The sequence below is a fragment of the Trichomycterus rosablanca genome, chromosome 10 (genome assembly GCF_030014385.1).
Source record: "Trichomycterus rosablanca isolate fTriRos1 chromosome 10, fTriRos1.hap1, whole genome shotgun sequence".
NCBI classification, from domain to species: domain Eukaryota; kingdom Metazoa; phylum Chordata; class Actinopteri; order Siluriformes; family Trichomycteridae; genus Trichomycterus; species Trichomycterus rosablanca.
Genome location: NC_085997.1, coordinates 397,097 through 419,464, shown reverse-complemented (window position 1 = coordinate 419,464; position 22,368 = coordinate 397,097). Strand labels below are relative to the sequence as shown.

General features: G+C 40.5%; 3 protein-coding genes across 4 annotated transcripts; 1 reads left to right on the top strand and 2 right to left on the bottom strand.

Moving 5' to 3' along the window:
- The first annotated feature begins 2,451 nt into the window (after positions 1 to 2,451).
- On the top strand, positions 2,452 to 4,126 carry rbp4 (retinol binding protein 4, plasma). The gene is made up of 5 exons (XM_063002624.1): positions 2,452 to 2,646; positions 2,736 to 2,872; positions 2,957 to 3,063; positions 3,623 to 3,835; positions 3,934 to 4,126. The coding sequence occupies exons 1-5, from the start codon at positions 2,545 to 2,547 to the stop codon at positions 3,948 to 3,950; spliced, it is 576 nt and encodes a 191-aa protein (XP_062858694.1). The 5' UTR covers positions 2,452 to 2,544; the 3' UTR covers positions 3,951 to 4,126.
- A 1,969-nt stretch (positions 4,127 to 6,095) lies between these two features.
- Positions 6,096 to 14,055, bottom strand: cep55l (centrosomal protein 55 like). 2 transcript variants are annotated; one of them, XM_063003455.1, is made up of 9 exons: positions 13,967 to 14,055; positions 13,467 to 13,677; positions 12,312 to 12,581; positions 10,293 to 10,337; positions 10,020 to 10,173; positions 8,324 to 8,670; positions 7,320 to 7,391; positions 7,105 to 7,230; positions 6,096 to 6,701 (listed from the first exon to the last, which is right to left on the bottom strand). In XM_063003455.1, the coding sequence occupies exons 2-9, from the start codon at positions 13,662 to 13,664 to the stop codon at positions 6,480 to 6,482; spliced, it is 1,434 nt and encodes a 477-aa protein (XP_062859525.1). In that variant the 5' UTR covers positions 13,665 to 13,677; positions 13,967 to 14,055; the 3' UTR covers positions 6,096 to 6,479. The 2 variants fall into 2 exon arrangements, with proteins under 2 accessions (XP_062859525.1, XP_062859526.1); XM_063003456.1 differs by lacking the exon at positions 13,967 to 14,055 and having other exon boundaries at positions 8,324 to 8,619.
- A 1,982-nt stretch (positions 14,056 to 16,037) lies between these two features.
- On the bottom strand, positions 16,038 to 19,437 carry prrt2 (proline-rich transmembrane protein 2). The gene is made up of 4 exons (XM_063003454.1): positions 19,379 to 19,437; positions 17,762 to 18,051; positions 16,957 to 17,086; positions 16,038 to 16,769 (listed from the first exon to the last, which is right to left on the bottom strand). The coding sequence occupies exons 1-4, from the start codon at positions 19,407 to 19,409 to the stop codon at positions 16,753 to 16,755; spliced, it is 468 nt and encodes a 155-aa protein (XP_062859524.1). The 5' UTR covers positions 19,410 to 19,437; the 3' UTR covers positions 16,038 to 16,752.
- Between the last annotated feature and the right edge of the window lie 2,931 nt (positions 19,438 to 22,368).

Genomic DNA, 22,368 nt, shown 5'->3' with positions numbered 1-22,368 from the left:
AAGTGACGTCACGATGTTAAACCTCTAAGCTTTCTTAACCTGCAAATCCCCACACTGGTGGTTTCACATCCAACAATCCGATCAGCGGCACAACGGCTGCTCTCGCTGCACCGGAGTCACCACAAGTCCTGCCCGGTGACATTTAACTAACGCTGGTGTATCAGGAGTCCAAACAGAAACGCCCATGAGTGTAGAGGGACCAGATCTCCAAACCTCCTGAGATCTAAACCAGCCCGAGTTTTTGGTAATTAGCTGATGAATTAAATGTGGTGTAACTGAACCACACTGCAGCACCGTGGTCCATCCTCCACACCATCACACTCATCCATCCCACAAGTCAACGAGAGGCAAAATGTTTAAATCTGACCCCCTGACGTGAGAAGGACGTGGATGTAGAGCTGGCAGTGGGAGATGATCCATGCAGCCCTGACGATGTGATAATGAAGCTCAGAGGCGTTTTATTAAATATAGATGATGTGAGATCTTACCATCTTATTCATTATTTCTCTTTCTCAAACTCTCTGTGGGTGTGGAGTGGGTTTGGGTTTATAAAACACTCATTTTAAAGAATCCCATAAAAAGACGTCAGACCTCATTAAAGAACTTTTATTTATGTTGTATTTGATTCTGTTTTGTTTATTCCTGTTCTGTTCTGTTCTGTTTGGTTCTGTTCTGTTTGGTTCTATTCTGTTCTGTTGGTTCTGTTCTGTTCTCTTCTGTTCTGTCTGGTTCTGTTCTGTTTGGTTCTATTCTGTTCTGTTGGTTCTGTTCTGTTCTCTTCTGTTCTGTCTGGTTCTGTTCTGTTCTCTTCTGTTCTGTCTGGTTCTGTTCTGTTCTCTTCTGTTTTGTCTGGTTCTGTTCTGTTTGGTTCTGTTCTGTTTGGTTCTATTATGTTCTGTTTGGTTCTGTTCTGTTTTGTCTGGATCTGCCTGGTTCTGTTCTGTTTGGTTCTGGGATCCCGGCGGTGAGAAGAGGCTGGTCTAAAGAACTGTACTAGAGTAAATGTCAGGGATCTATTTCTAACCAGCAGATTAGGACTGGTGAGGTTTCTGAGGGAGGAGAATCTTTGTTACCTGACGGAACAAATCCAGGATTAAGTGAGGAGTGATTAGCAGCTCGTCCTTCTCTCACCAGGGTTCGTGCTGCTGAGACACGGTGGAGTCCCACAGAGACCCCGACAGACCTGCAGAGAGGAAACTTCTGTCATTGTCTCAAAACAAAAGAGCATCTGGAACACAAGTGCAAAACAACACCATACACACACAGTGCAGATAAAATAGTACAATAAATATGAGAGACGAGTAGTGTTGGCCATTCTGATAAACATACTGATATGTTAAATGAAAGCTTTATTTATATTAACAAGTGCCCCACCCACTACCATCGTGAGCGAGGCAACCATTCCCATGATGCGCACTGACAAGTGCAAGTGTACCTTCCATTGGCTTGGCTGTTTCGTCCCGTCTCCTTTCAACATTTGCCGATCATGTCCATGAAGACACTTGACTGGCTGATAGCACCGCTGAGATTTGAACCCTTGATCCCTGCTAGTGCAGTTTATCGATGCCACAAAATCGTGATTAGGTATAGGGTCTGTTAGGGCTGTAGGTCCAGTATTGTGTTAATCTGGGTCGACAATGATAAGCAAATCATTTAAATGATTCTCCAGGCCACCCAAGGAGGACGGGGGTCCCTGCTGAGTCTGGTTCCTCTCAAGGGGTCTTCCTGTCATTTTAAGGTTTTTTTTTTCTGCTACTGTCGCCTCGCTAGGTTTTTGGTCTCTCTGTCTTGGATGCTTTAAGAAAAGTTACTTTGAGACGATGTCTATTGTAAAAAGTGCTATACAAATAACATTGATTTGACTTAAGTGAGGACTTCCATTTAGCTCCATCTGATTTCCACCTTTTTGGAGGCGGAAAGAAGCTTTAGGGGGAAGAAGATTTTCATGTGCGAAAGCACCGGCGCATCAGTGGCTACGAGCTCAACCACAAACACATTGTGTTGGTAAACACAAGTCGGTACGACGCTGGAAAAATGCATCAGAAGGCGACGAAAAGTGGAGTTTGTTTTTAATTCTTAATAAATTGAGTTTTTGAGGATCACTGGTATATTTCTGACCTGTATATCTGACCTGAAGGATCTGGAAAGCTGTTTTTCAGGCCGGGTACAGGCTGTCCCCTCTGACACCTCTGAATCAGAGTTAAGTAACACAGGGGAAAGAAAAACAGAACCCTTGGCCAGCAGCGTGATTGATGTTTACACTGTTCCAGATGTTTTAGTACCTGTGGGGTTTTGTAACGTGGTTATATAAGAGTTTATAGGAGGAGCGAAACGAAAGCCCTCGTGCTTGTGCAGAAGTTCTGACCAATGAAGAAGATGCAGGACTGGAGGGTGGGATTGCGAAAGCGTCCGCTATATAAGCTCGCCTGATTCGCCTGGAGAGGTACGGCCTGTGCTCCTGGTTTAACATCTGGAGAACATCTGTGAAGCCACTCAGAACTGATCGTCCACTTTGCTTTGTTTGCAGATCCTGCAGGAAGCATCATGCTGAGACTGGTCGTAGCTCTGTGCGTCCTGGCCGCCGGCTGGGCTCAGGACTGTAGGGTCAGCGACATCCCGGTCAAGGAGAACTTCGACAAGTACAGAGTAAGTGACCACGCCTCTCTCTCTCTTTATATAGTTTATTTTGTATTAATCTCACGTGCATGGGTTTAATATTTCATTTCGTCTGGCAGTTCCAGGGAAAGTGGTACGCCGTGGCAAAGAAAGACCCGAGCGGGCTGTTCCTTCTGGATAACGTGGTCGCCACGTACAAGGTGGAGCCGGACGGCAGGATGACGGCCAGCGCCGTCGGCAGGGTCGTCATCCTCAAGCAAGTTCTAACTGTTCGCTCTTTCTTATTTTCGACGTACACGACCGTCTAACCTGATTCTGTTGTTATTCCTTTGATGTTTAGTAACTGGGAGATGTGCGCCCACATGTTCGCCTCGTTCGATGAGACCGCAGACCCGGCCAAGTCCAAACTGAAGTACTGGGGCGCCGCTTCCTACCTGCAGAGCGGATGTGAGTCAAACTAGAGCTGCTTAAATGATTTAAAATATTCAGCGAGGACGTTTGAAGCTGTAGTACGTGATTGTTTTTGGATGACGGGGTTTGATGGAGTCTTCGGGCGCTTGGGTGGTGCAGCAGTAAAGCACACCGCCACCACCGCTTACTTAGATCTGAGGGTCCAGGAATCGAATCTCAGTGGTGCTATTAGTGGGTTGGGTGTTTGCATGGATGTGGAGATGATTGGGAACAGCCTTGCCATTGGGAGGCACACTCGAACATCTCAGTGCGCTCTTAGTGCAGGTCCCACGTCCGGATAGAAAATATGAAGGGCATCCGGGGTAAAAATTTTGCCGAATCTGGTATTTACATTTACATTTTTGGCACTTAGCAGACGCTTATCCAAAGTGATTTCCAGTACTGTGACAGTGCACAGTCTAAGCAATCAAGGGTTAAGGGCCTTGCTCAAGGGCAGTGGTGGGGCTTGAACCAGTAACCTTTTGATTACTAATCTTGTACCTAAACCGAGGACCAGATCCGCTAAACCATTTCTCCTGGCGTCCTCTCCCACCAGACGACGACCACTGGATCGTGGACACGGACTACGACAACTACGCCGTGCACTACGCCTGCAGGGAGCTGGACGTGGACGGCACCTGCCTGGACGGCTACTCCTTCATCTTCTCCCGGCACCCGGGCGGCCTGAGGCCCGAGGACGTCAGGACGGTCACGCAGAGGAAGCAGGAGCTGTGCCTCCACGGCAAATACAGACGGGTCGCACATAACGGTGAGAGGGTTTAACTTCAGTACAGATGATCAGAATGAGACGTGAGATGATGATGATGATAATTATGAGCTTAATTATGTTTTGTTTTTTATCGACAGGTTTCTGCGACGCTTAAAGCTGCCGTGTTTACCGAGCCGCCACGACGTAAACACGTCTGAACAAATGTAAATAAAATAAAGTCCTCCGAATGTAATCCAGTATTTAGCTTAAACAAAATCATAACATTGTATGATGACATTTTAATGTACCTGAATGTTTTTTTTTTTTCAAATAAAGTGCTCTTACTGAGAACCTTTAGGTCTTGTTTCTTGTTTCTGGTTCTAGAAGGTCAGTAGAACTCGGACGGGTGCGAACGGGTTTTTGGTGACCCAGAACAGCACCGGTGCTGGTGCCGGACCCGCGTCTCCACCGCTTTGAGTGGTTTGGGTGGGTCGTGAGGCAGACATAATGCTAATGAAATAAACAAATTTTAACAGGCACTTAAAAAATGAACTTGTCCACGGGCGCCCCCTTGTGGAGGCTTTACGTTACACTTTGTAAACCACAGTGTGACCAGATTACCACCCTTTTCATTAATGAAATAAAGCAAAAAAGCACCATGCTGGTGCAGGTTACTGCAAACTAGCAAACCTTTTAAGATCAGATCCCGTTTCCACAGGTTTGAGAGCCTGATTATGTTTGTTTATGAATATTGTGTTAGAGCGTGGTTTTTGAAACAAGTGAGCCAAAACAAATAACAAGTGAGTCGCAGACACAAATAATAGCAGGTGCTTTAAAAAATTTACTTGTACATGAGCGCCCCCTTGTGGAGGCTTTACGTTACACATTGTAAACCACAGTGCGAGCAGATTACAACCATTTTTATTAATGAAGTTTATTTAATTCCGCTCCGCTCTGCCACCGGTCAGCTCGGCGCCATCTAGCGGGCACGATTGGCAGTGCCTGCAGCTGACAATAATTGGCCACCGTGTCTGCTGGATGGGAAAAGACCAGACTAAGGGGATAGGCCTGATTAGCAGGTGTCTGAGTAGAAAGCACGGGTGAAAAGAAGAGGTCCACTAGTCGGAGGAGGCGTGAGCAGCATATCCCCTCCTTGAACGTAAGCAGGGATCCTCAGCAGTGAGGACAAATTGACTACAACGTCTACAGTTCAATATCATGGACAAAATGGGGGTCATTAAAACAATCTTAGAGGTTCGTTGGTTCCAGAGCAGCAAGATTACGGGACCAGGGAACCAGTTCTGCAGTGGAAAAGCGCCGAGAGTAAAATGGATTTGGAACCCAGCAGCTCATTTTTCCTTCCTTCACTGAACTCGTGGTGCAAAACAACCACGTCTTTATATAAAACAGCTGAACCAGAGATATAATAAACACCGCTCCTGTGACGCATCCTGAAAACAAATAAACACTCCACACACACACGCCAGGACTGAGAAATAATACCTTACTTTTAACCCTGTAATGGTCTCACCCAGAAAATAACGATTAAAAATGATTTCTTTCCTTTTTTTAGTTCCTTGGAGCTACACCAACAACAAACTATTAATATTTTATTCACTAGTGCACACAGTAGTTCTTAGTTGACATAACGGTTAGAAAAGCTGTTTTATTAAAACCACAGCAGATTTGACCCAAACATGATTAACATTAAAACCACCTCCTTGTTTCTACACCCACTGTCCATGTTATCAGCTCCACTTACCATATAGAAGCACTTTGTAGTTCCACAATTACTGACTGTAGTCCATCTGTTTCTCTGCATACTTTGTTACCCCCTTTCACCCTGTTCTACAATGGTCAGGACCCCCACAGAGCAGGTATTATTTAGGTGGTGGATGATTTTCAGCACTGCAGTGACACTGACATGGTGCTGGTGTGTTAGTGTGTGTTGTGCTGGTATGAGTGGATCAGACACAGCAGTGCTGCTGGAGTTTTTAAACACCGTGTCCACTCACTGTCCACTCTATTAGACGCTCCTACCTAGTCGGTCCACCTTGTAGATGTAAAGTCAGAGACGATCGCTCATCTATTGCTGCTGTTTGAGTCGCTCATCTTCTAGACCTTCATCAGTGGGCACAGGACGCTGCTCACGGGGCGCTGTTGGCTGGATATTTTTGGTTGGTGGACGATTCTCAAATGGTTCAGCAGGTCATTAAAGGGATAATTGCTCGATTTGCACGCACTTACATGAGGCACCAGTATAGAATAATATAGTATAATGATATTAACAACATGCAGGAAATAACAAAAATCACAAACGTAAACATGATCGGGGTTTATTGTCGGAGTGTGTAGAGTATAAATGAGTATAAATGAGTATAAATGAGTATAAATGAGTATAAATCAAAATGCCACCCCGAGAGAATAAACCTGCTACAACCAGCATAAATTAAAAATCTTTTTTTTTTTTTTTTTTAAATATGCACATCAATGAAACGCCGATAAAACCTTTAAAAATATTATAAAATAAAAACAAATCCAACACACCAGAAATTTCACCAATAATAATAATAAAAATAATCAACAAATACTGAAAATTCTATTCAAAATAAAACTATAAAAATAAGATTCTAATTCTGACTCAATATGCGGAGACCCTCCCCTCCCTGTGGCCCCCAGGGGCCCCTCCCGTGTCGGGGCGGAGCTAGTTAAAGCAGTAGTCCAGGTGAGCGAGGAGCTCTCTGTGCTGGCTGGTCGGGTACGAGGTCCTGCAGTTGGGACACTCCAGCAGACTCTCGTCCAGGGTGCCGGAGCCCCTCACCGGTGACGATGTGTGGTTCAGGATGTGCTCACGGATGCTCATCTGATCCAGATCCAGCCTGTTATACGAGCTCGGCTCAGAGAAGCGACTCTCTCTGGGCTGCTTCTGAAAAGACCAACCAATAATAATAATAATAAATAAAATAATAATAATAATAAATAAAATAATAATAATAATAATAAATAAAATAATAATAAATAAAAATAATAATAAATAAAATAATAATAATCATAGTAATAAATAAAATAATAATAAATAATAATAATAATAATAATAATTAAGTAAAAATAATAATATAATAATAATAACTAAGTAATAATAATAATAATATTATAATAATGTTATTACTGTTATATTACAATTACTTTTAAAAGATTAATAATTATAAAATATGCCAGCCTGGCATCTACACACAGACACGATTGGCTGTGTCTGAGGAGGCGGGAGGTCAAAGCCGAAGTGAATGAACTACACATGCCCCCCTGACGTTAGCATAGCGAGGACTTACCGCCGCCTCCAGCCGCGTGATCTGATCCCGAGCCTTGCGTAGCTCCTTCAGCACCTTGTGGAGCTGCTGCTGCAGACCCTGCCGCTCCAGCCGCTCGTCCTCAGAGTCTTTAACCGAGAGCTGAACCTGCACGACCACACGGGAGGAGCTTTAATATAAACGCTAATTAATCTAATGATCATTAATAAATGTGATCAGAACCTAAAATCCTGAACCTGCTGCTCCAAAACGCTGATCCTGCTCTGATCCTCGTGCTGCCTCAGTAAGGATTTCTGCAGCAGGTTCACCTGTCAGAGGAACCGAAGGTTACAGGTGTAAATAACACTCACAATAATAATTCATTACAATAATAAAAATAATAATAAATATTTAATAATAACTATAACACAAATTAAATTATTATTATTATTATTATTAATAAAAATATTAGAAATTATATAAAAATAATAATAATTATATATATATAAAAAAAAAAAAAAAAAAATAGAAATATTATTAATAATAATAATAATAGAAATAATAATAATAGAAATATTAATAATAATAGAAATAATAATAATAATAATAGAAATAATAATAATAATAATAGAAATAATAATAATAATAATAATAGAAATAATAATAATTGAAATATTAATAATAATAGAAATATTATTAATAATAGAAATATTAATAATAATAATAGAAATATTATTAATAATAATAACAGAAATAATAATAATAGAAATAATAATAATAGAAATAATAATAATAATAGTACTAGAAATAATAACGAAAATAGAAATATTGATAATAATAATAGAAATGATAATAATAATAATAGTAATAATAATAATAATTATTATTATTATAAAAATGACCACATAAAATTATTAAATAAAAATAAAAAAGAATAATATAACAATAGTATAATAATGATGATAATGATAATAAAAAAAGTAATAATAAATTGATTGATGATACTAAAAGTATGTGGACTATGATTTTTTTGGATATCCCATCCAAAAACCACAGACATGAATACAATGTTGGGCCTCCTTTGCAGCCATAACAGTCTCTACGTTTCAGGAAATTCTTTCCACAAGAGCATGTGGAAAGTCGGGCAGTTTCACCCCTGATGTGTTGAACAAGACTGTCCACATACTTCTGACCACATGGTTTCAGTCAGTGTTGGATACACACTTTGCTCGTGTGTGTGTGTGTGTGTGTGTGTGTTTACCTGCAGCAGTAACTCGGCCGCTCTCTTCCTCTCCTCCTCCAGACGGGCGTCGGCCGCCTCCAGCTCGCTCTGCAGTCGAGCTGCTCGCTCCGCGTTCATCCTCCTCTCCTGAACCAGAGCGTCCCGGGCGACCCTGCGCTCCTCCTGCGCCTCCTCCTGCGCTCTCACCGCCTCCCTTACACGCTCATCCAGCTCGTCCTGGAGGCCACGTGACCTCCTCTGCTCCTCCTCCAGCTTCCTCTGAGCCGCCTGGAGCTGCTCCTGCTGCTCCCGCTGTGTGCCGGTGGAGGACTGGTCTGGTGTACAGGACGCAGGGACACGTTCAGAGATCGGGGGGGACAAGCACACTGTATGGACAAAAGTATTGGGACGCCCCGTCTCAGTTTTAAATATATTAATCATATAAAGAGATTGATAGGCTTCTGACTTTGCAGCAACAGTTTAGGGAAGGTCCTTTCCTGTTCCAGCATGAGTGAGCTCTATAAGGACATGAAGAAAAGCTACAAATATTTTTGGAGTTGGTTCAGTATGAGCGCAGGCGTGCAGCTCGTGTGAGGAGGATCTCGGGCGAGTGTGGACGTGTCGTCGCCCCGCGGGATGATGACCTTTCCTCCATTAAATAAAAGCTGCAGCCGCAGGGTAAACATTTCCCTCCTGCTGACACCACGTCTCTTTACTTTATCATTAATGTTACATTAAAATATTTAATTTATTTTAATTACACATTTTATACAAACATTTAATTATTTATTTATTCATTCACTGCTGGTTTTACCACCGATTCATCCTGGTCAGGGTCACAGTGGGTCTGATTCACTGGGTGAATGGTAGGAAACACCCTGGACAGGTTGTACAGTCCATCACAGGACACACACACGCACACACTCAAACTCAAACACACACACACATACTCACACACACACACACACAAGCACGCACACACACACACACACACACACACACACTCAAACACACACACACACTCACACACACTCACACATATATACATTACCACACACACACTCACACACACTCACACATATATACATTAACACACACACACTCACACATAAACACACACACAAACACACACATATATACATTAACACACACACACGCGCACACACACACACACACATAAACACACACATATATACATTAACACACACACACACACACACACACATAAACACACACATATATACATTAACACACGCACGCACACACACACACACACACACACACACACACACACACACACACACACACACACTCTTACACACAGGGTAATTTCTAGTAGCTCCAGTTGTCCTGACTGCACATATGACTGTGGAAGGAAACCCACACAGACAGAGAGAACATGCAAAACTCCACACAGAAAGAATCCTGGCTGCCCAGCACAGGGAATCGAACCCAGACCCTCCCTTTTAAGAGAAGTAAAGTAGCTCTGTGGTTAAGGATCTGGACTAGGGATCGGAAGGTCAATGGTTCAAGCCCCAGCACGACCAAGCTGCCACTGTTGGGCCCCTGAGCGAGGCCCTTAACCCTCAATTGCTTAGCATGTATTGAGTCACAATTGTAAGTCTGCTGAGTGCTGTAGATGTAAATAAATGCAGACAATACTTAAAACACTGCACACACACACACACACACACACACACACACACACACACACACACACACACTTTTTCCCTACCCTGTTCTGAATGGGTTTCTTTGTGCGCTTGTTGCAGTGCTTGCTGGGTTTGGTTTAGCTGCTGCTCGAGCTCGGCGGTTCTTGCCAGCAGCCCCTGAACGTAGGCCTCTCTCTGCCCGTCATAAACAAGCCAGCGCTGGTTCTTCTCCAGAGCCTGAGGGGAGGTGGCACGGAGGGGGAGCAAGAACAAGCACAGGCAGTCTGAGCATTACAATCAAAACATTTATATATAAATAAATGCAATAAAACAGGACGGTGTGTTTGTGCACTCACATCACGCAGTTGCTCCTGGACGGCTGCCATCTCACCATCAGGAACCTGTAATTTACATCAGTGATGAGATTCAGTACGTTTATATTTACATTAACAGCATTAAACAACACTTTTATTCTGAGTGCCTTACAGTTATGACTGAATGTACTTTAAGTAATTGAGGGACCAGTCCAGCGCCTACACTAGATGGCCAAAAGTATTCGGACGCCTGAGCGTGAGCTTGTCGGACATCTAATTTCATAACAAACACTTTTAAAACAGAACGACCCTCTGTGTGATCTTTAAAGTGTGTCTGTGTGTGGGAATTTGTGCCCGTCCAGTAACACAAAAGATGTCAGCATTGGTATTGTACAGCTGGGCACTGAGTGATCAGTCTGTGTTCCAGTTCATTCCAGAGCTGTTGAGAGGGGCTGAGCTCAGGGCTCCCTAAACTGTTGCTGCAAAGTTGGAAGTTTATAATTTCCTGTATATGATTGATTTATTACACCTGTTAGTGACTGTTGTTGCTGTGTGTGTGTGTGTGTGTGTGTGTGTGTGTGTGTGTGTGTGTGTGCCTGTGATGGACTGGTGACTGCTACTCCCTGTCTTTCACTCAATGAATCAGACGCACTGTGACCCTGACCAGGAAAAAGCTGTGGTAAAACAGACAATGAATTAATGAATGGGTATGGACACTGTCAAAACATCCAACAATCGTCCTGTAATGTGAACCTAAAGCTTTTTTGTCGTTATTTAAAGTCTTTTTAACCTTTCACTTCTGTCACTAATTAAAATGTTACGTCTTTCAAACTCAGATAAAGAGATGCATTAGAATAATTAAGTAAAAAAGCAAGTATTTAAGATAAATAACAAAAAACACACTGTAGGTAATAGAAAGCAGACCGCGACGTGCTGGAATAAAGCGTGTAAATATGTTTGAACAAACGCTGCCATCTAGTGGCCTGAACTGGAACTGCAGAAAGCGGATTAAATGATCTAAAATAACTTATACAATAAGTATAATAAATACAATTCAGCCAAAAAAAGAAAAGAAATTAATTTAATCACACTAGAAACCGACACACAAACAGCGGTTTTAAATATTGGCAATGTTTACATTTGATAACGATGCATATCTGCACTTTATGGTGTTTAAATGTATATTTACACACATATAATTTTCTTCTATTTTTATTACCCTATCCCACATTCTATCCTCTCTAGTCTCTTCTTTTCTCTTATGTTTGCATATTTGTGTATGTTTGAGTTCCCAAACCTCCTTACACACTTTTAAATGTACAATTGCTGCTAACAATTGCACTGACACTTAAACATAAGGGATTATTAAACAGTAGCTGTAACACCAGCCAGGCATTTAAGCCTCGAAATCCAGAATGTGTAGAAATGCAGCATTGTTCTATTTGCTTTTTGTTATAAAACAGTTATAAATAATTTGTTATTTATTTATTTGTTTTTATCATTTCGTGTTTCTATTCGTCTGTTTACATTTTTGTTTTTAAATTGTGTTACTACCAGGAGGTTTAGGGTTGCTCGTGTCGTCTCCTGGACGAGGAAGTCTTTGATAAATTTGCTGCATTCTATCAGGATGTGCTTTATTGTGACCCGAGTTTGGACGATTTTCTCCTTTTCATCGTTCCAGTAAGACAAATTCTGCACTTTGTGTGTAGGACTTGGTCCGCTCGTCTTGCTTGATGTGTTCTTGGGTTATTGTCAATATTTGAATGTATTTCGTGAAGTGCCTCATTTAGTTCACTGCCTAATTTTGTTTCCTGATACAGTTGTTTATTAATGAATTAAAGTCTGTTTTTTGTGTTCATATTTTGATAAATAAACACTGAAAAGCTACAAATCAAATGAAACGGTCCAAATATACCTTAAATAAAGCCGGTTTAAATCTGTAGTATTGAGATCCTGTGTGATGCCTCCTGTTATAAGAACTAAGAATTAAAAAAGACCTTTAATAATGAATTCACACACTTTATCAAACCCTCACACACACACACACACACACACACTGACCTGTGTGCTGTTCTGTTTCTCCAGTGCCTGACACCTCTCGGTGATGGTAACCAGCTTGTTTTTCAGGTCCTCGCTCTCCCACGAGAGGTTCTGGAAGAGTTTCTCTCTCTGCTCGGCCTCATGTCTCTTCTGCTCCAGCTGGTTCTGCAGCGACGCCACCGCCTCGCCACCTTTCGCTCGGAGCTGCTGCCTCAGGGTGGAGATCTCCTGCTCGCTCGTCAGGAGCTGCTGGGCGTTCTTCTCCCGCAGCGTCTCCAGCGACAGAATTCTCTGTGATTACAAAACAGAGAACACGGTCATGTCAGAACCCTCGGCCTGGACGAGGTCAGGAGTCTTGTGAGCTTTTGTTATTTCAATATTTTTGAGTCTTGTGAGCTTTTGTTATTTCAAGAGTGTCAACCTGGCAGTGATTGGGTTTGAACCCACGACCTTTAGATTACTAGTCCAGTACCTTACCCACTAGGCTACACCAGCCTTGTTTATTAATATATATGTAATTAAATATGTAACGTTTAAGGCCTGTATTAGTCCTGGTAATGATACTTAGAATTGAATCAGGACGTCCTTCATGTTATCAACTGTGAAATATAAATAATGTGCACGGTGGCGTAGTGGGTAGCGCGTTCACCTCACACGTAGAAGGTCACGGGTTCGATACCCTGGAATCCTTTCTATGAGGAGTTTGTGTTTTCCCTAAGTCCATGTGAGTTTCCTCCCACAGGCAGGCAGGTCTGCTGGCACCCCAAAAGATTAAAACATCCGGATAACACCCCCAATGGTGTCTCTAGACGTCGCTAAGGTCTCAGAGATCTTCTTATAGCTTATACCTGCTGTTTTTGGTGCAATGAAATGATCTCCTCTGTCTGTGTTTGTGAGCAGCTCCATAGAGAAAAGACTTGAATGTTTGGGTGGTGTTTATATACAGTAACACATCACAGCTGAACAACTGGAGGCTGGTTATTGAGTCCTGATGGTTTAATCATGTAGGAACCCAACTTGAGGTCCTACAAAGTATTCCGTAGGGGTTGAATATTTGTGACATGGCTGTGTTATCGATCTGTGCAGACTTATTTCTTTCAGGTGTGTGTGTGTGTGTGTGTGTGTGTGTTCCATGTGCAGGAACAAACATTTACATTATATAAGAAATATCCTCACCTCCAGGAGTTTGGCCTTATCAGAATCAGGACGAACCGGTGGAGGTTTTCCTATCCGTTTTGACATTTCCTCCAGAGACTTCTTCAGCTGCACATTTTCCTTCCTCACCTTCTCTAGTTCAGATTCCACTGATTTGGAGTTGCTGCTTTTAAAGCCGAGTTTATTTACTAAAGTTTCTTTGGCTCCTTTAGATGTCATGGTGCAGGATCTCCTATAAAACACACATTTAAACAAATCAGTCATTATTATTTCTGCTTAGACTTCATCTAGGTCAAAATTAGCATGTTAACTCTGTTTATAGGTCTTAATTAGAGTGATTTTAATATACATTTATACATAATAAACATGTATAGTTTATTATCACATAAAACATCACTGATCTGTTAGAGAAACACTGATCACATGTAAACACACCTAACTACAGCAAATAAAATACAGCAGCAGTTTAAGTGTACAATCACTCTTACTCAAACTATAAGGTAAAAAAATAAATAACTTACGTGTTTATTACTGATTAAACTCTGTAATTATAACAGTATAATATTATTCAGTAACAGAAACAGAACTGACATGTTCCGAGCTTCCGTGTTGAAAACAAATTTAAAAGCTGCGCCGCGTCCTGCGTCACTTCCTGCTCATTCGTGCGCAATTTCGGGTGTGTTTGGTGGAGTTTTCCTACCCGTATTCCGTCCAATGCTAGCTTCGGTTTCCTAAAAAAACCTCGTTTTTTATTAAATTATCGGCATTTTAATTCGAGTATTGCTTAATCACAATAATTTATAGTCAATCTGTGGTTGTTTGATTTGATAAAAAGCACTTAAAGCATTAAAAAGGAGGTTTTTTTTTGTCCAAGTGAAAAGATGCCATTAGCCAATAAGTGTTTTTAGCACTGTGATAAATAACGTTTGTAACTCAGTTAAATGGATTTATGTGGAATATTTTGCCTTTTCCTGAATGTCAGTATAGTTAAGAATGAGTTCTCATAATAAACAAAACCATAAATTCTACCCTTCACCAGAAAATTATAAAAACAAAAGGTCATCAGCTCAAATCTTTATTGAACCAAATATCTGTGGCAGAACAGGCTAAATTAAAACCATTCTTTAAAATGAGAATCAGCAAGACTGTGTTGTTTTGGTCTCATGCACCTCTAGCCTAGGGTGGCATTCCCATAACCCCAAAAACAAGGACATCAGACCCCAAAAAGGGGGAACATCAGACCCCCAAAAAAAGAGGACATCATCAGACCCCAAAACAAGGACATCAGACCATAAAAAGGAGGAACATCAGACCCCAAAAAGGAGGGCATGACAGTGGTAGTCAGGATCGTGTCTACAGCACACTAAATTTAAATCTTAATTGATTTAATTGTGATGAAACAAAACGTAGCACATTAACGAAGGTTCTACTCACCACATTTAGAGGCGACTTGTGATACTTTAGTCCAAAAATCCTGAAATTCATCTTTCCTGCTTTTTAAAATAAAAGAATCATCAACTAATCACCATTTCCTCCTGTCGAGTTTATTAAAAATCAGAAGCTGAAAGGTTTTCCAGCAACCAATCAATGAGTACAGTTGTATAATGTATAAATAAGAAAGAAAAACACAAAGCCTGTTCGTTGTTTACACAGTTTATTTTCATTAATCTGTCAGGAAGATACAAACTGCGAAGGCTATAATATGCAGGACTTAAAAATAAGGACATGCAAATATAAGTGCAGCGTTTGTCAGATGCTAGTACCTACAATGCAATAACTAATCTACCACGTCATCCTAGGACAGACAGTCAACAGAGAATAAGTGTCTGTCTTACTAAAAGCGGTAATATATTGTATAACTGTTATACACACAAGTGCAAAAATACAGTCAGTTAACAGCAATGTAAAGAAAGTACTCATGTAGTGATATTATTTGTTACCGCATTGTGAATAACTACTCATAAACTAAATTACCATTATCTATAAACACACACATACACAGAGTGGGTCAGAAAACCTGTACATACTTCAGGTGTAATACTACATGTATAGATCATACCACAGTTTGCTACCGTAATTCCATTCAACTCAAAAATGGATTGAATGGATTTGTAGTTGGATGGATGGCTATATAATGGTAATTTGGTTTGTGAGTAGAATATATATCACAACTAACTACACAAGAGACCATTATTCCTATGGAAAGTACAGAAATAACTAACTAATACTTAACATAATACAAATCATGAGGTTTCATTGTTCTTCAACCACTTACAAATATTTATAAGTTCACACAGTGTTTATTCAAACCCTACAATACTTCTCAGTACAAAAGATCACAGTATATAAAGTCTATATACAAAAACCTGTGATATACACACAGCCGTCATGTCCTCGAACCTTCCAAGAATTAATTCAAATACTTGCATATTCTTGAGCAAAATTGGCTACATGTACTGTACGTTTATTTTTAAAACAGTTTCAGAGCCAGAACCTTTATGCAACTTATTGCATCTTATTTTATTTAGCGAGCAAATTTTAATGCAAAAATAAGGAGAATATTTAAGGAAGTTTAATAATTATGGTCGTTTGTTGTTTGATAAGCTGAGGCGATCAGATTATGACCATGCAGCTTAAAATGATTCCTGCAAAAATAACACGTTACACTCACATCTGATTGGAGAGTCACACACTACGATACGTGAGCAGAGCCCATTTCACCTCCCCACCTCAGGCACAGCCAATCGTGTCTGTGTGGGTGCTTGGCAGGTAATAACAATGATGATGATGAAAAAGGTCACCACATCAATCCAAAACATAGTACTCCATACCGACTATAAAAATTAGTTCAACTTCCATATTCAATCATGAACTGCCTTCAGTTCTTCAGACTCAGCAGTGATTCAAACATTCTCAGGTTTAAACTCTCCTGTTAAGCAAAAAAAAGTGAGATTTATATTACTAAACTAAATTGTTCGTCCTATCCACAGCAGGAATACCCGGACTCACTATCAAATTCTAGCTTTTGTTACTCGATGTTTTGCTTGCAGACCCTGAAAGCTGAGAATGACGTCTATAATATCATCATGGGGATTTCTGCTCCATTTCTCATGGTGGTGTTTTAGGTTAAACGCATCTTCGCATTAACACTCCTGTTAATTAGAGCGTAATCAAGGTGTGTGTGTGTGTGTCCATAAACAAAGCATTCTGTTTTTACGTCAGAGCGGCGGTGAGACAGACAGTGTCGTGGTCTTCCGGGTCGGTGGTCTGATGTGGAGCTGAATTCCAGCAGGAGCAGTAGCACAACTCAGGATTTCACATTTACTGTAAAAACACCCAGAGAGAAAGAACGACTTTATTTCTGTGTGGAGATAACATAGCATAAACACACAATGTAAAATTAAAATGTGTAATTAATTAATAACCTCATTTAAGGAAAAGTTGGAACATTTTGTCATGTGTGATGTGAAATAAAACGAGACCTAGAGAAGGTTCCTGAATGAAGACTTACTTGATAAATTGACGACACAGGCCACTATGATGATGACCCCGCCGACCACTGAGACGGTAGAGAGGAGTTTGGCGACCCGACCCAGCCGCCGGGCTCCATCGATGTTCCCCTGTTCCAGACTGTTCCGGGACTGCACGGGTACAGACAGAAGTTGTGTTCGTACAGAGTCTTACATTTATTGTTTTTGTCTTCTTCATTATTGACTTGCTTTCTAATGTAAAGCGTCCATGGGTGTTTGAAAAGCACTTAATTTAACTTCATGATTATTATTATTATTATTATTATTGCTATTATTATTATTATTATTATTATTTTAATAATTATTATCACTATTATTATCATTGATATTATAATTATTATTAATATTGTATTATATCTTTATTATATTATTACTAGTATTAATGTTAAATGTATTATTATTATTATTGTTGTTGTTGTTGTTATTAATATTATTGTTATTAATATTATTTATTGTTATTATTACTATTGTTATCATTATTATTATCAGTTTTATGTTATTATCATTATTATTATTATTTATATTGTTATTATTATTACTACCAGACTCAGTTTTTACACCGTATGCTCTTCCTGACACAGTCCTCCTATTTCTGTCTGGGTTTGGGACCTGCACTGAGAGCGCACTGTTCACCTCCCAACAGCTCGGTTGTTTCAGCCACTCGGACCTCAGCAGTACTGAGCTAATATACCTCACCGCTGCACCAGCCGAGCTGTTAAATCCAGGATTAAATTCAGGATTAAATTCAGGATTAAATTCAGGATTAAATTCAGGATTTCTGCTCACCATGACGGAGTAGACGAATCCCACGATGTTGATGGGCCAGGCAGGGCAGAAGCAGGCGATGATGGCCAGGATGAGGTAGTCTTTGGGCTTGGAGCGGTCGAGCGGCGGGTTGGTGGCCAAACTGGAGTGGCGGGAGATGGAGGGCCGGGGAGAGAACGCCGTGTAAGCTATGGAGCTCGACCTGCTACCCTTCCGCGTGCGGTTAAAGCGAGGGGGGTGAGCGTGGGGCACCGAGTGGTGTCGCCTGGGCACTGACGTTATAGCTTCTGAGGACGAGTAGACGGCGTGACCTGCAGGAGAGAGAGGAGCGTTATCAGCAGGATTCAGCACTGATCCTGATGGAGCGTCAGAAAGGAAATGTGATCTAAACCGGGTATTTAAAACCATCGGCAAAAAAGCCACCACGTCTGTCCTGACTCAGCGTGAAGGTTCTTCAACCTACACAGATAGAAACCTGCACTGGAGTGATTTTAAAATCCCGTTTTAATCCTCCGTCTAACCTCTGTCCTCTTTATTCCTCTCGTTCTTAATTTCAACCACAGATTTATGTGACACAATGAAACTGCACTTTAATTACATTAAGTGGACACCCACATAAATAAATCCTGCTCCTCACTCTCTCTCTCTCCTGAACCTAACATGTCAAGAGCTTCTCCTCCACGTCCTGAATAATGAAAACGTCCAGCTCAGCAGCCTGTCAGGCCACTACAAGTAATGCTCACACAGAGAGGTTGTTCACCACAAACCACCACGTTTAATGAATAGCGGGTTATTTATAGGACGTCACGGCAGCCTCTGTAAATAAATCATCTGTCCATTTAGCTTTCAGGTTCAGGAAATCCCTCAGTGGCCGGTCATGCGTGGAACAGTGTATTGTTGGTGCATTAAGGTCCAGAGCACGGAGCATTGTGCAGAACTGACACTGGGCTGTAAGTCGTGGTTACTGTTCCGACATCACTGCAGTGTTTTTGCAGTAACAGCATCACAAACATTCGATTGAAGCGAGTTTTATTTTTAAATATGGGAGAAGATTCGCTCTTTGCACTCGCTTTATTTATGCTCAACTTTTCCGGGGTGCTCTGCCAAATTTCGCCCACAGCAGGTCGCCCTCGCTGGCCGCAAAAAAACATTTTTTAACCATGTATTGTTCCTCCACTTGTGCCAGCGCCTCAACCAGCCAGTAGGAGTCACTGTCACAGCTGTAAGAAACGTGGAACCCAAAATTTTGCATTATTTTGTGAAACTGAGGTTCTGAGAAGAGTCTGGGTTCAATTCCCCAGCAGGACTGGGTGGACAAGGTCCTTTCTGTATAGTCTGTGTGGGGTTTATAACAGGGTCCATAAAGTCCCAGTTTAAAGAGTTTAGTGTACAGAGACTCCAGTGGCCTGCACAGATCCCTGATCTTAACCTTGGAACACCTTCGGACATTTGGGATGAATTGGAACACTGTTAATCAGGCCTCGAAAATGCTGTTTTGAATAAAGATGCACAGATTCCCACTAACATGCTTCATATAAATTCTTGCGAGATGTCAGGAATTGTAAATATTACCACTTCATATAAAAGCTCCTGCATTTCAAACAACCCAAACCCCAATAAACCAGAACAAACCGTTACCGTTCTCAGTCTTCTCTTTGATGGCCACCATGACCTCTCCTGACCGCTGCACCTCTCCTTGGCTTTGCTGGGGTAAAGAGAGGGGCTTCAGGCAGGGGAACGAGTCGGATCTCTGAGCCGAGCAGGTCGTCTCGGCCGGCTGAGCAGTAACGGGGCCCGGGGTCTGACCGGCCGACGGCTCCCCGTCCTGAGGGCCGAGCAGCGAGTCTGTCAGGGCCTGGTGGTTATCCATGTCCACGAAGAGCGAGGCCTGAATAGAGCTGCTGTCCGGACGCTCGCCTGCCGGTAGTGATGTTTAGGATGGAGTATTCACAGCAAGTCCACCTAGAGTGTGGAGGGGACGATACGAGTTAAAAAAATGCAAGATCACACTTCAGACCCCTCACAGATTCCTGCGCTTCACAAACACACACGAGATTCATTTTGTTCAGATTTGAATCTGTTCCATCATATCAAATTAAAGTATTAAAGGCAGAGAGTCGTGTATTGTTTTCTCAAACAGATAATTCTGTGTAATTTTACTGTGTTTTGCCTTCGGACTATTTGTCAAGTGCAAAAACAACGTGACAGTGTTATGATGCCTGTATCAAGAAAGGAAAGATGTTCTCTATATTCCTTAAAATGCTTTTTCATGAATAAATCATGCAGTTGTTTTATGCTGCCATGTTGGTTCTTGAGTCCTGACCACCCTGCATGATACAGACAGTCACGGTAGTGATGATTTCTCTGGCTGGTAATAATAAAAGTAATGATATTAAATGAATAAATAATAATAGTAAATAAATGCAATAATAATAATAATTATAATAATAAATAATAATAATAAATAAAATAAGAATAAGAATAAATACAATAAAATAATAATAAGAATAAATAATAAGAATAAATAAATAAAATAAGAATAATAATAATAAATGAATAAATAATAATAGTAAATAAATACAATAAAATAATAAGAATAAAAAATAAATAAAATAATAACAGAAATAAATAATAATAATAATAATAATAAATATAATAATAAGAATAAATAAAATAATAATAAAATAATAATAATACCAATACTAATAATAATCATAACAATGAAAAATAAAATAAAAATATTAATGAAAATAATAGGCAAAATAATAACAACAACAACAATAATAATAATAATATAGTAAATCATCTGGCTTTTTCTCAAAAATATTTTTTATTGGGGATAAAGGACATTTTTCATTCCAAAACGCTGACACTGTAAATTCTATTCTGAAATAAAAGAAGAAAATGTGACTCTTCCTTTGTAATTAAAGGATGAATCAGTTTGTCTGATTTCCAAATCTTATTGTTAATGCACATGCTTGAACCTAAAATTCATTATTTATGCAATAAGGACCATAAATCAGAAATGTGAGTATTGAATAATACAAATAAACAGCACAAAATAAGATCATATTAGATTTACACATAAATTAAAGTCCAGTATCAGTGAATCTGTGAGCATAAGGGCAGAGGAACAAAACCACAGGGATGCACAGAGCCATACGGACACTGGGAGGGTAGCACCATGGCATGTGCCATCATTCATAACACCATCACCAATCCATGTTTCATACAATCCAACCAGCAGAATGCATGCACAAAAAACAACAGCCTGCACAGAACTACTGCACATGCAACAGAGCACAGGATCAGCATCAATAACTGCACATCACAGCAAGGATGCACATTACCATGGTGCAAAACAAGACAAAGAATGGAATCGAACACCCCCCCACCACCACCACCACCATTCTAAACGCATGCACGTTGTTGACACATCAGGAGCTCAAGGTGCCAAACACGTACCTCACTCACACAGATCCCATCCGTGCGATTCTTCCCTCTATAACAGTCCCAAAAAATGACAAAGCCCCCCAGAAAACGGGCTTGACATCTCTGAGAGGAGCTCCTGTTCCCGTGTGTGATGATGGGATGCTGGAGAGGAACAGAAGAGGAGAATCTGGGGGGCGGAGTGGTGAGAAAGTGCAAGGCTACGTGAGAATCTATACTAGCCTACTACACAGTATGTGAAAATAGTGCGCAGCGTGGATTACACTGTGATGGAGACACGGTAACCATAGCAACCGCTACGACCTGTGTGCTACCTCGGCGTACTGTTTAGTGCGCTAGTATGCATACTGCTCCGACAGCACAAACGACGACATGGATGGATGTTTTTGTCATAAACAACACACAATCAGTCAGTTTACGCCCTTATTGAGCTACTTTAGATTTTATTTATTTATTTATAATCTAGTTACATGGTTATTCGTTCACACATTCTGTTTTATACTAGTATTTATGAAAGATGAGCCAGGTCTAGCGTACTACTTTATCATACTAATAAGTGTGTTAGTATTCATTTGGATGTTGAAGAGCCCCAGGGAAGCCCTGAGCTGAGAGCTCCTGATTTGTGCTCGAATTGTGCTTGTGGTGTAAAATTAAACCTAATAGACCTAAAAAGCAATGAATTTTAAATAAACGCAGCCAAAAAAGGTGCATCTGACATGTGCATCTCAAATTTAGATTATAATACAAATCAACATTAAATAAGAAAACAAAGAAGCTTAAAATGTGTTACTTTACGTGTAATGAACATAGAATATCTGACAGTCTGCATTTTGAATTCAATTATGAACACAAAAGAACAAATAAAAGTGTTTTTGAGATGCACCTGTATTAAGAGGTCTATAAACCTTCACTGATTCGTGCTCGGTAACAAAACTTAAACATACAGTAAAATATAGTAAAGTAGATATAGTAAATAGAGTAAAAATCTAATAGGTTTGTTTATTTTTGCCAGTTTAGTTATAAAAATATCGTCTATTTTGAATGTTAAAATATTAATATAAACACTAAACCGGTGGTTTGTCGCCCCCTATTGAATCTACAGCATTACTGCAAAAACATCACATTAAACGTGCAAGACTGCACTTCACAAACAGCTTATACCAGATATTATTACTAAT

Bases quoted from the DNA above. Each gene is read 5' to 3' on its own strand.
- rbp4 (XM_063002624.1), top strand. From the start codon at position 2,545: ATGCTGAGACTGGTCGTAGCTCTGTGCGTCCTGGCCGCCGGCTGGGCT. The intron at 2,873-2,956 runs GCAAGTTCTAAC...TTTGATGTTTAG, and splicing joins GGCAGGGTCGTCATCCTCAA to TAACTGGGAGATGTGCGCCC. The intron at 3,064-3,622 runs GTGAGTCAAACT...CTCTCCCACCAG, and splicing joins TTCCTACCTGCAGAGCGGAT to ACGACGACCACTGGATCGTG.
- prrt2 (XM_063003454.1), bottom strand. From the start codon at position 19,409: ATGGTGGCCATCAAAGAGAAGACTGAGAACG. The intron at 18,052-19,378 runs GTAACGGTTTGT...TCTCTCCTGCAG, and splicing joins CAAAGAGAAGACTGAGAACG to GTCACGCCGTCTACTCGTCC. The intron at 17,087-17,761 runs GTGAGCAGAAAT...GTACCCGTGCAG, and splicing joins GATTCGTCTACTCCGTCATG to TCCCGGAACAGTCTGGAACA.
- cep55l (XM_063003455.1), bottom strand. From the start codon at position 13,664: ATGACATCTAAAGGAGCCAAAGAAACTTTAGTAAATAAACTCGGCTTT. The intron at 12,582-13,466 runs GTGAGGATATTT...TTGTAATCACAG, and splicing joins ATAAGGCCAAACTCCTGGAG to AGAATTCTGTCGCTGGAGAC. The intron at 7,231-7,319 runs GTTCAGGATTTT...GTGGTCGTGCAG, and splicing joins TCAGCGTTTTGGAGCAGCAG to GTTCAGCTCTCGGTTAAAGA.